We start from the raw sequence: 16,097 nt of genomic DNA on the forward strand, positions 1-16,097 counted from the left end.
TGGCAAAGAGCTACATTGGCCATAGCACCAATTTACCTTTATGCTGGACTGAAAAAAGTAGGTGTTAATCCTGACAAAATTTACTGGATTAAACATTCCACCTCAAAGAATGTGATTAGATTAGATTCTCTACAGTGTGGCCCAACAAGTCCACACTGTCCCTCCAAAGAGAAACCCATTCCCCCACCCTATATTTAACCCTGACTAATGCACCTAACACTGTGGGTAATTTAGCATGGCCAATTCACCTGACCTGCACATCTTTGGATTGTGGGAGGAAACCAGAGCACCCAGAGGAAACCCACGCAAACACAGGGAGAATATGCAAACTCCACACAGACAGGTGGGAATCAAACCCAGGACCCTAGTGCTGTGAGGCAGCAGAGCTAACCACTGAGCCACTGTGCCGTTGCTCAGTTGTATATTTGTTGCAGTCTTAATTATTGTTAGAAATTATCAAAATGATGAACTTGAAACAATTAATAATGGTCCTTTCCTGATCTAACAACTTTGGTACCATATTAACCTGGGACAACCGAGCCTTGATTTCAGGTCCTTGCTGAAATAATTGATATCTGCTGGCTGCTTATACCTCACTTGAGGTTCACTGAAATTATAATGCAGCAAGAACTCTGTTTGCATTTTATATTGACGTCAAAAGGTTATAATTAGAAATGTCATGGTCCACATTAGTATTCAGTAACGGAATAGCTTTCAACATTCATCATCATTTTATCTTCCCCAAATTGTAAAACAGAAACACGCTAATTGTGGGTTTTATTTCAGGACTGCTCAGTGTCATATCTCATCTATTTGATACATATGATCTGGAAGGCGAAAGTTTGTACATGAAGCATTTTTGTTTATAATTAATTGGGGTGAGATGCAACTTTAGGCTATTTTGCAGTATTAGAGCAGATGCCTGTGTTTATCAGCGATGTAGTGGCGAACATACCTGAGAAAGCTTCATTTGCATATTCGCAAAGACATGAAGGAAACCAACAACTGCATCCCAGAGCCTGCTGTGGGCTAGACTCTGCTGGTTACCAATGCAAGGGCCCTACACAAGCAAAATCAGACAGATATGTTTCAGAACAGGATACCGATGACAAAACTTGATGCATTTTCAGATGGGTTATTTTATTCATTGCTTTGTTTCTCACTGATTACATTACAGACATGTTAAATATTGAAGAATGCAAAGTAAACATCCAGTCTTTGAAAGTTATAGAAGTACAGCGAGCACATGAAAGTAACATCACAAAAGCAGGCCAGTCAACCCAAATGGGACTTGAACCTTCACCTCTGACTCAGAGGCACCCCTCGTGTCACAAGATCTCCCACCATATTTTTTTAGATTAGATTCCCTACAGTGTGTAAACAGGCCCTTCGGCCCAACAAGTCCACACCGACCCTCCAAAGAGCAACCCACCCAGACCCATTCCCCCCTGACTAATACACCGAATACTATGAGCAATTTAGCATGGCCAATTCACCTAACCTGCACATCTTTGGGCTGTGGGAGGAAACCGGAACAACCCCACGTAGACACAGGGAGAATGTGCAAACTCCACACAGACAGTTGCCCAAGACAGGAATTGAACCCGGGAACCACTGAGCCACCGTGCTGTCCGGTGGCTAATTATTACTTTGTACTTTTTAGAAGTTATTTGCTAGCTAGGAAACATTGCTAAGATATGATAGATGTTATAGAAATGTTTTTTTGATTTATTTCCTTAATTCAAACATAAGCTAGCCTTGAAAAATACTGCTTCACAAACCAACATGTAGGTGTCACTGTATATAAGTTTGGTGAGTTCGTGTGGTTCACTAGTCAACACTCTTCCCTAGGAGTTCAAAGACTTTGGATTCCTGTCCTATCCAGTTTATTCTGTTTTGCTCAAAAACTGCATGAATCCATGTAAAACTGTAAAACTATACAGAGGGTTTGTCAGTCTGACATAGCATTGGGACACAGACAGACTTCACACCTATTGTTTTAAAGCTTAGCCATCTTGAGAATGTAATTTAAAAGAAGTTCTGTGATTTATCGTATCAAAGAACAGAAGCCAGCATCTCCCATTATAAAAGGTGAAAGTTTTAATCCAAGATAGTTTACTGTATCACATCTCCAAAACACTGGACTCGTTTGGCTATAAATTCTGTGAACATGATCTTATCCTCCACAACCACCTGATGAAGGAGTGTCGCTCCGAAAGCTAGTCCTTCCAAATAAACCTGTTGGACTATAACCTGGTGTTGTGTGAATTTTTTACTTTGTCCACCCCAGTCCAACACCATCACCTCCAAATCATGTCCTAACCAGAATTTTGAGCACCAAATTGAGGCCAAGGTTCCAGTGCAGTGCTAAGGGAGTGCCACACTCTTTGAGTTTTTGGCTTTTGGATAAGATTTTTAACTGAAGGCCATCATCCCTCTTGGGTGGATGTTGAAAATCTCACAACATTCTTTTACTGAAGAGCAAGGAGTTCTCTGCTCAAGAACAACACTCAAGAAGCTTGACAGCATCCAGGACAAAGCAGCCTGCTTGATTGGCACCACATCCACAAGCCTCACCACTAATACTCAGTAGCAGCAGTGTGAACCATCCACAAGATTCACTGCAGATATTCAATGAAGATCCTTCGACAGCATCTTCCATTTAGCAGGACAAGGACAGCAGTACATGGGAGCACAACCACTGGCAAGTTCCCCTCCAAGCCCCTTACCCTCTTGACTTGAAAACATATCGCTGTTCCTTCACTGTTGCTGGGTCAAAATGCCAGAATTTCCTCCCTAATGGCATAATAGGTTAACTTACAGCATATGGCAGCAGTTCAAGGTGGCAGGTCACTCCCACCTTCTCAAGAGCAACTAAGGCTGAGAAATAAATACTACCCAGCCAGCGATGTCTGGGTCGCATGAGTAAATAAGTTAAAAAAAACACTCCTTAGCTAAAATCACCAGAAACTGTTTATCTGGTGCTGCTCACATGGCTGATAGTGGGACCTTGCAATGTGCAGATAGACTGCAATGCCATGTTTTGTACATTCCTACAATGACTGTCATTTCGAAGTGCTTCATCATGTACATGGATGCATTGAGATCAAGAAAAGTGCCTCTTATCTGCAAGTTTTTCTAATGTCATGTATCAAATGACTCAAAACATGATTTTCTGAAGAAAATCAATCTAATTTACATTTAAATAAATCAATATTATCTTTTCTCTGCATGAAGAGATTCTCTTGTCTTTTGTTTTAAGTCTCGTACATCTTTTTTTTAATCTACAATCCTTCCTTTCATCTATGTCCTCCACTACTATAAACAACCGGATTCTGTCTGCCATATCCTTCCCACCCGGTGGGTTTCCTCCCACAGTCCAAGATTGTGCAGGTCTGGTGAATTGGCCATGCTTAAATTGCCTGTTGTGTTGGGTGCATTAGTCAGAGGGAAATGGGTCTGGGTGCATTACTCTTTGGAGGGTCGATGTGGACTTGTTGGACTGAAGGGCCTGTTTCCACACTGCAGGGAATCTAATCTAATGTGCCTCCATAGCATTTGGAGCACAATGCGGCACATCTTAATCTAAATGAGACCTGAAGGTTGTGCCAAGGTTCCCCTGGTGCCTTTCCAAGTCTATTTTCATGTTAAAACCTAGAATTCTGTGAGGTTATCTTTCACAGCCTCAATCTCTCTAACATGCCATGCATGTGGACCAGCAATTACCTCTGCTTTTTCATACTACAAATCCAACTAGAGTATAAACACTGTTGTTTCACACACATCTGCATTTAGTTTTCTAAATGAAGTGTATGCTAGATTTGATTCTTATCATTGAATCAGGGAAAGAATAAAATGGAACAATTATACGACATATTACGTAGGCAGATACCTGAAGAGGTAACCATCAAGAGTTTCAAAGTAGAAGCTGGCGGGGAACTAAGAGGCCATCAGCCAAGTGGATGATTGGCACAGATTAAATTAATCAAATAGCAAACGTTTAGCAAGAATTTCTATGATTTTGATTCCAATCACATTTTTAAGGTGTAAATACAAAGTTCTATCCAATGTACACACATGCGAAGTGTTGAGCAGTCTTGGAGACAAAGGCTCCAATCAGCTGGTGTTCTGTCAAGCCATACAGTCACTAGATGATTGACTGATCAGATGATCCATTTTACCTGATGTTCACGAAATAGTGCCATGGGATTAGTTGTATCCACACAAACATTTGTTCATGCCTCTGATTGTTCCAATTATGTACAACTTATCAAGTTTCAGGCATTCCACAACCTACTAACAAATACAGGGTTGAATTTTACGTTTGCAGACAGGGGTAGCATCTGTAAAATGCTGTGGGCTCCAGGTCCACTGTCTATCCAGCAACAAGCTCAGTATGATGGGGTCGGCCTCCCACTTGTCACTAATCAATGTCTACTTGTAGACCTCACTGGTTAAATCACAGTAGTGGTACAATGGGCAGAGATACCAACACCAAACCCCCACCTGGCAGATTTCTCTACGCAGGCTGGTGGTAAGCAAGGATGTGGCCAACAAAGGGATTCCCCCAACATCACCAAAACATCTAACATCCATCCCCTCCATCACAGATGTCCCTCCCTTCTGAGCTTGTCTACCCACCTCCCTCGCCATGGACCGCTAGCTGGGCCCTGAGAAGACCTCTTGGTGGAGTTCAATTCCAGGTCAGTGCAGTTTCCTGCGGGCTTCACTGCAGTACCTGCAGTGGCCACTGTTCTCCTGATGGCACTGCGGGTATTGGAGAGTTGCTGCCTCTGATTTTCTAGCTTGGGTGGCAGTGGCAATGGCACCCTGGTACATACAGCCCATGGAATTTGTCTGATACATAACAAACCTTTTTTTAAAAAAACAGGACATATGTAAAGGAGCTAAAGTTTTACCTGAATATACTCAGTAAGTGAGTTGAAGATTTGTTTGGCTACAGCTAATGCTTTTGAGAAATTGCGCTGGCCTTGTCCGTCCATGACATCTTTTCCTGAGTAATACCAATAGAAATCACTGATTGACTCCTGGAATTTAACAAGAGATGAGTTGAATCAGCTTAATTTTATGGATTACAATTTAATGCAACATTTCTGAATCCTCTTAATATTGAGCGAGTAGTGTTGAAGTGCTCAGAATTATATCCATTCCTGTTCCTTTCTCAGTCAATTCTCCTGGCATTCTCTGGGGTTAAGTTGTGTTTTTTTGAAAAACATTAACATTACATAAGAAACCGTGCTAAAAATGAAATTTCTCGCTTGAAGAGAATACCGCACAGTCACAAGAATGGGTGCACGGCTTTCCAATTCTCCTACACCTCTTGGGAATAGAAAAACATTCAAATACTGAACATCCTAATCAACCAGAAGATAGTGGTTTTGCACAAAGAACAACTAAAGACAGCAATAATCCTGAAAATAAGTTCTTCCTTTTTCTACCAGACTGCATTCTTGAATAGTTACTAATTTCCCTTAATAGAGAGATCCATAATATTGTATTGTTTTGTAGGAGCTTTTGCAAATATAGTGAATGCCACTTGTCTATAATGATGGAATTTTAAAAAAAATGTTTGTGTATTAGTTACAGTTAGAAAGTCAACAGAGACACAAATAAAAATCAAGAGATTTTTGTCCTTGGTAGGTACAAATAGTTAATAAATATTAATCATTTTCACTTGGTAGAATGGAACTTGAATATTGCCAAAAAAATGTTGGCAAAACATCTTCAGTATTGGCTTGCTAACAAATCAGCACCCTTTTCTCATTTGTGTAAATTGTTGGTCCCTTTGAAATTTAGTATTCTTTTTATCTGTTGTGATGAATACAAGACAAAAGCTTTGACATAACTTCTTTTTAGCAATACTCAAATTAACCATTTTGTTCTGAATTTCACAAAAATTCAGTGCATTATTTTGGTATTACCTGAAGGCGCAGCAGGTAGTCAACAGTGCTGATTATGATATTCACTGTTGTCGTGTTTCCTATTTGAGTTCTCAAATAATTCTGGAAATCTACAATTTAAAATAAAAATCTTTAATAGATCAGCGAATATATAATTGTGCTTTGAAAAAATTGTATAGAAAATCGTGATTGAGTTTGTGCCCAATTCCCATGTTGAAGTATGAGAACATGATGATTGTTATGGATTGATTTGCAAAAGAGGGCTCAATATGCCCTTCATTAGATTAACAGGCAAGAGAGTTAACATATTACCCTCTTGAATGGAAATTGATTTGATGTAGGTACCCTTTTCTAACTCAGTATTTGGTTATTTTATGATTAATGGCAGATTTTCTTTTTTTTCTCTCTGTGCAGCATTTCCAGGGTGAGCATCAAAACTTTAGAATTTGATAAAAAAAACACAATCCTATTTGAGATCTACACATTTTAATTACTGTTGCATACAGACTCTTTGAGATTGGATAAAACAAAGTGCCTTTTAAGTTTTATTTGCAAAGCTATTTAGATTATCTCACCAGCAACACTTTCTGATAATGGATTGCTTTGCTCTGGAAACAGCTGCTGAATTTGCACACAGTCCAGGGATTAGTGCATAGCAATTTTGTGTTTCGAATTCAATATGAGATTGATCACTTTATTTGGCTTTACAAGATTAATGTTCTCTGTTCCAAGTTGAGCTTCAAAAGGGATTAAAAAATATATCTTTGGCAACATTCAGGAATTAAATGTGTTCAGGAGAAATGGGAGCTTCTGAATTAATGGGAGTATCTTGACCTTTCTAAAGTGAGTAGGTTTGCAAACATGCTAACCCCACCTTTTCATAAGAGGCAAACTCTTAAAATAATCAAGAAGCTATGTTTAAAAATAAGTTCTTTTTCCCAAAACGTGCCCCAATATGGATTGGTATTTGTTTTATAAACCTTGTTCATGCTTATTCAATCTCAGATGTGAACTCATTGTAAAATTTACATTACTGGACCTGAAGATATTTTTCCTGACTTTTTTTTGCTCACCTGAAGCTGCATGAATCTGGGCCTAAGGTTCCAACAGCTGTGTTGGTCTCTGAAGTTGTTTGCATTTTGATCCATTAAAATTCAATTGTTCTCTAGTTAACCTCAATAGCAATTTTTTATGCTATGGATTAATTGCGGCTTTATTTATTAACCTCAATAGCAATGTTAATATATTCTGTGCTTCGATGGGGAATTGATTCCAGCTTTAATCACAGCAGTGTCTTGAGAGTTCATATAGTTAACCTTGAAGTTATTTCATAATGGCTAATATGTTGATGAGCTGTAAGCTTACAATTTATGGTGCTGCATGAAACAATTGTGAATTGATTGCTGCTTTAATCACAGTAGCAGTATGTGACCCCCCCAATGGAGGCACTACTGTGATTCAGACTCCAGGTTAAGGCACAAGCAGCAGGCAGTTTCAAGCTCGATAGGTTTCACTCTGTAGACTTGGCAAGGCAATGTACTTCGCCACATCCCACCTCTGGTTCACTCTGCAGCAGACTTTTTGGAATCTAGGCCAACTTTGAGCATGAGTGGACTGTACTCAGAGTCCCAGAAGAACATGTGCAGAAGAACAATTGGAATGTGAAGGTTTTAGCCTTCTCTTGCAACATTGTAAATGACATCGAGTTAGACTTAAACATTTCTTCTTTCATGCCAAAACTTTCATGCATGGGTTAGAGTTAGGCTTTGGTTAATGTGGGAAATTACTATTTTAAAACATTTTAACTTGGAAAGGAAAATTACATTTGATTTATTTTCATTAATTGAAGTTCTTTGAGAAAATAATAAGCACTGTTGAAAAAGAGGGTAAGATCTCATAGTACAAGATGGAATATATTAACATAGATAGAGGATTAGTTAGCTATCAGGAAACAGAGTACGAACAAATGGGTAATTTTCAGGTAAGCAAGATGTGACAAGTAGGATGTCACAGGGTTCAGCACTCGGTGTGGGGGTGGAGGGGGGCGGCCATTTACAATTTAGTTCAATGATTTTGGATGAGGGGATAAAACTTTTAGCACAAAAATTTGCTAATGATACACTGTTAGGTCAGGGATTATATTTTCCCAAGATGGCGACAGGGTAGGGCACTTCAGCTATTTCTTTCTTTTTTCTCGTTTGTGTGTTTTTTCTCACTTCTTTCTTCTCAGTGACATTTTCCACTCTGGGCCTCAGCAGACTCAGACCCTTGGCTTCAGTGCAGACCTGGTGAGACGTCCTCTCAGCCTGGTGTGGCATCCGCTTGGTCCAGCACGGTGATCGTTCAATGGCCGGTGTAGCCTGAATGTGGACATTCAGCCTTGAGATGATTTAAGAGCAGTCTTCCGGCCTCAAGAGCCTTGAAGTGAAGGCTGGTGTAGTCTGGAGTCAAAGCCCGATGCGGGCCACAGGCTAGGTACCAATGTGGACTGAGCTGGAAGGACTGTTGTCCTGAACAGTTTAGTTCCCTATTTTCCAGTTTATTCCTGTGATCTGTAATGCTGAATTTATTATTTCTTTATTATTTCTAATTTGATTTTCCTAAGAATTTGTCCTGAAGAATCTGTACCTAGGTACCTTGTATCTCAGGTGACATCATAAATGGCAACTTGTAAACCTGTCACTGCACTCATTTGAGTATGTGACAATAAAACTAATTCAATTCATTTTGTTAAGAGGACATAATGAGGCTAATAAGAGATATGTATATAGGTTTAATAAATGGGTAAAAGTTTAGCAGATGAAATATTATGTGGGGAAATGTGAAGTTCTCTACATTAGCAGGAGGAATAGAAAAACAACATATCCTATTAGTGGAAAGAGATTGCAGAATCTCTGGGCAGCTGCTTCACAGTGCCAGGAATCCAGGTTCAATTCCAGCCTTGGGCGACTGTCTGTGTGGAGTTTGCACATTTTCCCCATTTCTGTATGAGTTTCCTCTGGATGCTCCGGTTTCCTCCCACAAACATAGAGATGGGCAGGTCAGGTGAATTGGCCATTCTAAATTGCCCATAGTGTTAGGTGCATGAGTCAGAGGGAAATGGGTTTGGGTGGGTTAATCTTCGAAGGGTCGGTGTGGACTTGTTGGGCTGAAGGGCCTGTTTCCACACTGTAAGGAATCTAATCTAATCTAAACTCTGAGGTACATTGAATGACAAAATGTTGGTAATCAGATACAGCAAGAGATTAAAAAAGTAAATAGGATATAAAAGTAGGAACATTTTTCCAGAGTTGTAGAGGGCATTAGTGAAACCACATCTGGAGCACTATGCTTTAGTAACCTTTATTTAAGATATAAATTTGTTAGAAATGGATCATGGAAGGTTCTTTTGACTGATACTCAGGGTGGGCGGGGGATGGTTATCTTTTGAGGAAAAGTGGGGTAGGCTGGACATGTAACTGTTGGAGTTTAGAAAAATGAGAGTCATAGAGTCATAGAGATGTACAGCATGGAAACAGACCCTTCGGTCCAACCCGTCCATGCCAACCAGATATCCCAACCCAATCTAGTCCCACCTGCCAGCACCCGGCCCATATCCCTACAAACCCTTCCTATTCATATACCCATCCAAATGCCTCTTAAATGTTGCAATTGTACCAGCCTCCACCACTTCCTCTGGCAGCTCATTCCATACACGTACCACCCTCTGTGTGAAAAAGTTGCCCCTTAGGTCTCTTTTATATCTTTCCCCTCTCACCCTAAACCTATGCCCTCTAGTTCTGGACTCCCCAACCCCAGGGAAAAGACTTTGTCTATTTATCCTATCCATGCCCCTCATAATTTTGTAAACCTCTATAAGGCCACCCCTTAGCTTCCGACACTCCAGGGAAAACAGCCCCAGCCTGTTCAGCTTCTCCCTGCAGCTCAGATCCTCCAACCCTGGCAACATCCTTGTAAATCTTTTCTGAACCCTTTCAACTTTCACAACATCTTTCCGATAGGAAGGAGACCAGAACTGCACACAATATTCCAACAGTGGCCTAACCAATGTCCTGTACAGCCGCAACATGACCTCCCAACTCCTGTACTCAATACTCTGACCAATAAAGGAAAGCATACCAAACGCCCTCTTCACTATCCTACCTATCCACGACTCCACTTTCAAGGAGCTATGAACCTGCACTCCAAGATGTCTTTGTTCAGCAATGCTCCCTAGGACCTTCCCATTAAGTGTATAAGTCCTGCTAAGATTTGCTTTCCCAAAATTCAGCACCTCGCATTTACCTGAATTAAACTCCATCTGCCACTTCTCAGCCCATTGGCCCATCTGGTCCAGATCCTGTTTTAATTTGAGGTAACCCTCTTCGCTGTCCACTACACCTCCAATTTTGGTGTCATCTGCAAACGTACTAACTGTACCCCTTATGCTCGCATCCAAATCATTTATGTAAATGACAAAAGGTAGAGGGCCCAGCACCGATCCTTGTGGCACTCCACTGGTCACAGGCCTCCAGTGTGAAAAACAACCCTCCACCACCACCTTTCAGCCAGTTCTGTATCCAAATGGCTAGTTCTCCCTGTATTGCATGAGATCTAACCTTGCTAATCAGTCTCCCGTGGGGAACCTTGTCGAACACCTTACTGAAGTCCATATAGATCATATCTTCATACTAGATCTTGAAGGAATTTGGCAGGGTGAATATTGAAAGGATATTTCTGCATGTAGGACAGAGGAGAGTGAGGAGATACAGTTAAAAATAATGGATCTCCCTCATTTAAGATTGAGATGAGGAGAAATGTTTCTTTTCGGTGAGTCATGAGTCTGTGGAACATACTTCACTGGAGAGTGGAGGCGGCAGGATCATTGAGTATTTTTAAGGTGGAGCTAGGTAGCTTAATGACTATCATGGGAGTCAAAGGGTATCAGAGGGAGGAGGAAGCATGCAGCTGAGACCACAGTCAGATCAGACATGATCTTATTGAATATGGAGCAATTTCAATGGGCCAAATGGCCGACTACTGTTCCTAACTTGTACATAACCCAAGAACTCTTGAACCTGTGCTCTTCTGGTTTTACTGGAGTTGTGACAGGTGTCAGACAGCCAATACTTGTGAAGATGGTAAGACCTTCACATATAGATGTTAAGGAGGCTGTGTTTTTAAGGTTTTCATCAGAACAAATAAAAGACCATTGACCTCAAACTCTAACACTGTTTTTCTACACAGATGTTGTCTGACCTTCTGAGTATTCCCAGCATCTTCAGTTTTATTGCATACATTATATTAAATCAATACAGTTTTAGTTGCTTGGCAGTAGAGACCTTGAGTCCTGCTGAAGAGTCATGTTGCCTAAGATTTTTGTTTTGCACTTATCATCACAGACATAGTAATACAAAATTTAAAAAATTGTTAGGAATTACTGTTTCTTTTGAAATTTGGAATTGTATAATTAATTGGTATTGTTTAATTAATTGACTGAGTTCCCCTCACTGTAGGATTAGTAAAAACTAGATTATAAATACAATGAGAATTCATCATCACTCTGCAAAAATCTTGTTTTTTAAGGTTAATTAGCAGACAAAGGAAATGGAAGGTCTTTGCTAACCACAGACCGTCCATGGCTCCTAATGGATGGAATGGGGGTTATGGAAAATCTGGTCATATGGATCTTTTTATAGTTCTGCTTTTGGCAGAATAGTGAACTGGCTCTGAATTTCTCAGTCAGAATGGTCACTGGTCCAGACAGTTACAGAGGAACATGTGAGTAGAAGAAATGAAAAATGAACCAAGCCTCACCTTCCAATGATTTTTCATTTTCTGAGTGTTCATATATTTTTTTTTAAAAAGGAGTTCATCAATTAAATAGGTTTACTGGGAGTCATTCGCACAAATATACTTCAGTGTGGAGGAAATAATCTGGTTTAGCTTTGCTTCAAACTTGTTAACTGTAAATCTGTGCTTGTCATCAATGTTAAAAGACCTGTTCGCAGCCAGAGCATTTATGCATCACATCTCCCTAAGTCTTCTTTCCTTCATTGATACTCAGTTTTTTAGATCTGTGAATTCAAAGTCTCAGATTATTTCTTGTTGGTCCTCTGACAATCTTTATTAAACTTCTTTGTTCTGAAAACAAAATTTTATATTGCACCGACTGTTCTAGGCCAATGATCCACATCAGATGAGAATAATTTGATACAACTAACTTAAATGCTCAAAATATATGCTAACATTTGAGTATTTTATTTGATAATATTGGATAGAAACTATGTAAAGGATTAATAAACTGACCTGTCTTCTATTTATTTGCTTCAGTTATAATACTTTCAACATTTACATATTTGTGGTTCCATTTTGAATGATTTATCATTTGTCCTTTTCTGTATATATATTCTCCTCTTTATCTGTCCTGACAGCATTGATTCCTTACTGGGTATGTTCCTTGTGAGATGAAGGCCTGTAGGTATTTTTCTCAAGTGACTGTGGTTCATGCTTATGCCATGACAGGAAGTATCTGTAGGCTACCCGACTATGTGAGGTGTAACATGATCCCTGTCTGCAGAAGTACTCCACAGAACAGAGTATGAGAGAAATATCTGTATGTTCTTGGCTAGGGATTAAAGACAAACAAATTGCAGATGCTGGATTCCAAAATAGACAAGCAGGAGGCTGAAAGAAGGGTTACACCTGAAATGTTGACTTCTTCACCTCCTGATGCTGCCTGGCTCACTGTGTTCTTCCAGTCTCCAGCTTGTCTATCTTTCCCAGGGATTAGCAGCAGGAATGTGTGCTGATTTTGCCTTTCTCTCCAAGAATTCGAGGACCATCCATAGTAATTTACAATACCAACATTAACTAATGCAGAGTATCATTTTTTATCTGCGTCATGGAGGTCTTTCAGCAGATACCAGAACTAAACTCACCATCATTATGGCCCTCACAGAGCAGTTGCAAAAACCGAAACAAATCCCGAGTAAATTCATCATTCTGCAATACTTTGTCACCTGAGAATATTAAAGAAAGTGATTGTACATTGTAAAAGACATTCTAGCATTTGGTATGTCATTACAGAAACAATTGTAATCAGTATTTAGTAAATCACGGAAGTTAACAATCTCACACAACACTAAAACAGGTTCATTCCACATTACATCATTTTAATGTTATGTTCTGCATTGGTCTTTGAATTCAATTTATGTCAGGACATTGTGATCACACAACTTTTTTCACAGCGAAAATTCAGATCACAATGAGGTTGCTTGCACATTCTCGCACAAGCTTAGCTTATAACCATCTATGTAGTCATTGTTCGGATAACAATAAAAGCACAAATGCAATGTTAATGCAAATATAAAGTTTGAATTTTGATGCTTTTCAAAAAAAATGTAAGTGTTCCATAATGCATACAAAAGGATTTAAAATCAAAACCAAAATATTGTTTAAACAACATATAATCATTATATTCAGCTGCATTTTTAAGTGACTTCTTCACTGGCAGACATCGGTAACTTCCATTCCAAGAATTCTAATATATGAACATTTTCAAATGTTATTTTAAATGCAAGCCACACAATAAGCAGTTTTAATGGACCAGAAAAAAACCCTATATTTGTCCTTCTATTATCCAATCATGGAATAATTGTATTCATGATCAGTACTTTTTTCTGGCCCACATTTTGTCAGTTGTGCCATTCGAAAATAAATATTCAAACCACGTATTTACCATGTTCACGAACAATGACTGTGGATCAATGGTTTTAGGGTTCAAGGGAGAGGAGAAGAATGTGAGGAAATGGTTTATTAATGAAACATTTAAAGAAAAACAAAACATCAATCTTAAAAATGACAAATTTCTAAGACCACAAATTAAATTAACAATGAACACATAACATTGAAGTAATCAGGAAATAATAACAAAACATATTTGCAGAAATAATGGGCTGAATTTTAGCTGCATCGTTCTGATCCTAATGGTGAATCCCCGTTCAAAATCCTGAAGCTAATGATGGAGGGACCCTGGAGGAAGTTTCCAAGGTACTTTCCAATAGGTGATTCCACCCAGAAACCCCGGAAGCTCTGACCAGCTGACATTTCCAGCAGAGGTGTACTGTGTTGCTGGAGGTGGGGGATTACACAGTGATAAACTTGCAAATCGATCGGAATGTACCATGAGTACAAACACCAGGACATCAATGCAGAGGGGCAACTGCTTTCACAGGATGGTCTGCTGATGCAGTTCAGGAAATCCAGAGGATTTATACTGGACTGTCACTGAGTGGTCACTATTGTTCCATCTTTGGGCTTCATCTACATGGTGTGTAAATAATTCCCTCAGCTGGCTGCCCGTTGTTGGTGAGCAGTCAGCCAACACCCTCCAGAAGCCATTTCCATGAAAATAGACAGGAGCCAAGAACAGTGGTTGCTAGCTGGGAGCTGGTGGCACATCTGCCTCCAAATTTGCCTTAGCCTTGGGAGAAAAATTCCACCCAACAAGGTAAAAACTGTGTGTGTGTGTGTGTGCAAAATAACCTTGGTTACTCTTCCATTAAAAGATAAAAGATGCCAATCTTACGTGTTCCATCTTCAGTCACCATTCCCAAACCTTCTGCTTTGTTTTGCCTCTCAAAAGCATTTAAGTCAAGAACACTGAAAGTGCAAGAAGGAAAGAAATGAAACTTTTACAAAATTTGTCTCATCCATTACTTATGGATTGGAAATCTGTAAATAAGACTGCTTCATCAATTATATTCAATTTTTCATTCTGAATAAAGGATTTAAAGAATATATATCTTGTGAGATGTATGTTCTGCCAGAAATCTAGCTTCTGTAGCTTGTCCCTAGCTGATCTTGGATATGAGTTATAACCTGATTGATTTAGAATAGAAAAGTCCGCCACCCCTTTAAACATTGAGGACATGCCTTTGTATCACTTGAACTCATTTTTACTGGTCTTCATTGCATACGTTGGTACCAGGTTGATGTGAACCTGTATATTATTTGTTCTCAGGAAGTAGGCAACAGTTTTCCTGTTATATCTCTAATTGCCCTGTGACGGTGCTGAGTCATCTTGGAGCACAGTAACTGGGAGATAGGCTGACAGCAAGTTTCCTTCTCGAGTCCATCAACATACAAATTGGATTTTTACATTCATCCATCCAACAGCTTTACAATCAGCTTTAAGATCTTTATACAATTTCTAAATTTATTAAATTGAATTCAAACTTTCAAGTGGTAGAATTTGAACTCACCTTTTCCAAATTATCCACCAATATCTCTGGATTATCAGCCCAACAAGATCATAATAGTGACAGTTTGTACCTGTTTTAGTGAGAAGTGACTGTGCATGTATTGCAGAATAATGTGTGTCCCTGGGCTGCAGTTCTGTGTGTATTCTCCTGCTTTGATCTTGCAAAGGAGCAATGGGGAACAGGAGACGTCCATTTTTATTTTTGAGAGTCTTATAGAAATGCACCTTTATTTAGACTTCATGAAATCTCATCTTTTCAATTTTGCCATATCTCCTAACTTTCTTGACATTGCCCACATCATTCAAATGCTAAGAAAATTCCACCCTTACTTTTTACCTTTATGTTTGATTAGAATGTAGTCCTCATAACTATCTTGCTCAGAAAAAAAAAAGCCAATAGACTATTGGCTTTGTTGTTAGTCATTCAGTTAGTGAGTTAAGGTGAAGCCATTTCAAATCAGGAAAATATAGATTTGGTCTTGAATTCTGTTATGAAGCTGTTACATGGTGTACAGTATTATTTAAATTACCACTTTGTCGATACTTTGCGAGAGATGCAAGCAGATAAATCCTGACAGAAAATTTGAAGTGGAGTCCAAAGGCAAATTAATGCCTTGTCATTTATGTCAAGCTGGTTCCAATAGTAGTGCCCAGCATTACTTTGGACTCAACCAAGAGGTTAAGAGTATAGTACCCTGAGATTTAGCAGCACAGGGTCTCTATAAGTTGTGGCCAGGCTTGTGTGCTGGCAAGAACCCTCCAGTTTTGTTGAACATAGTGGTAATCATAAAAGGGTGCACTGCCATTGCATAAGGCGTTTGGTTCCGGCAAGATGTTACTGGACAATTAATGCAAACAATGAGATTTCAGATTCCATTGGTTTGAATATTTCAAAGCTGAAACTGAAAAAAAAGTCAATCAGCCTGTTGTTA

At 39.3% G+C, this 16,097-nt stretch overlaps 1 protein-coding gene across 14 annotated transcripts in view; it reads right to left on the reverse strand.

Annotated features, from left to right (window-relative positions):
* ryr3 (ryanodine receptor 3) overlaps nt 1–16,097 on the reverse strand; it is a 366,212-nt gene that overhangs the window by 41,499 nt on the left and 308,616 nt on the right. For 9 of the 14 annotated variants that reach the window (XM_060828910.1, XM_060828909.1, XM_060828907.1 and 6 more), the window contains 6 exons: nt 14,491–14,564; nt 13,642–13,659; nt 12,842–12,922; nt 5,943–6,031; nt 4,920–5,048; nt 956–1,060 (listed from right to left, as the gene is read on the reverse strand). In XM_060828910.1, coding sequence (XP_060684893.1) covers nt 956–1,060; nt 4,920–5,048; nt 5,943–6,031; nt 12,842–12,922; nt 13,642–13,659; nt 14,491–14,564 — 496 coding nt within the window. The remainder of the gene's footprint in view (nt 1–955; nt 1,061–4,919; nt 5,049–5,942; nt 6,032–12,841; nt 12,923–13,641; nt 13,660–14,490; nt 14,565–16,097) is intronic. The other 5 variants (XM_060828911.1, XM_060828912.1, XM_060828906.1 and 2 more) reach the window with 1 other exon arrangement.

Source organism: Hemiscyllium ocellatum, chromosome 8 (assembly GCF_020745735.1).
Source record: "Hemiscyllium ocellatum isolate sHemOce1 chromosome 8, sHemOce1.pat.X.cur, whole genome shotgun sequence".
Lineage (NCBI taxonomy): Eukaryota > Metazoa > Chordata > Chondrichthyes > Orectolobiformes > Hemiscylliidae > Hemiscyllium > Hemiscyllium ocellatum.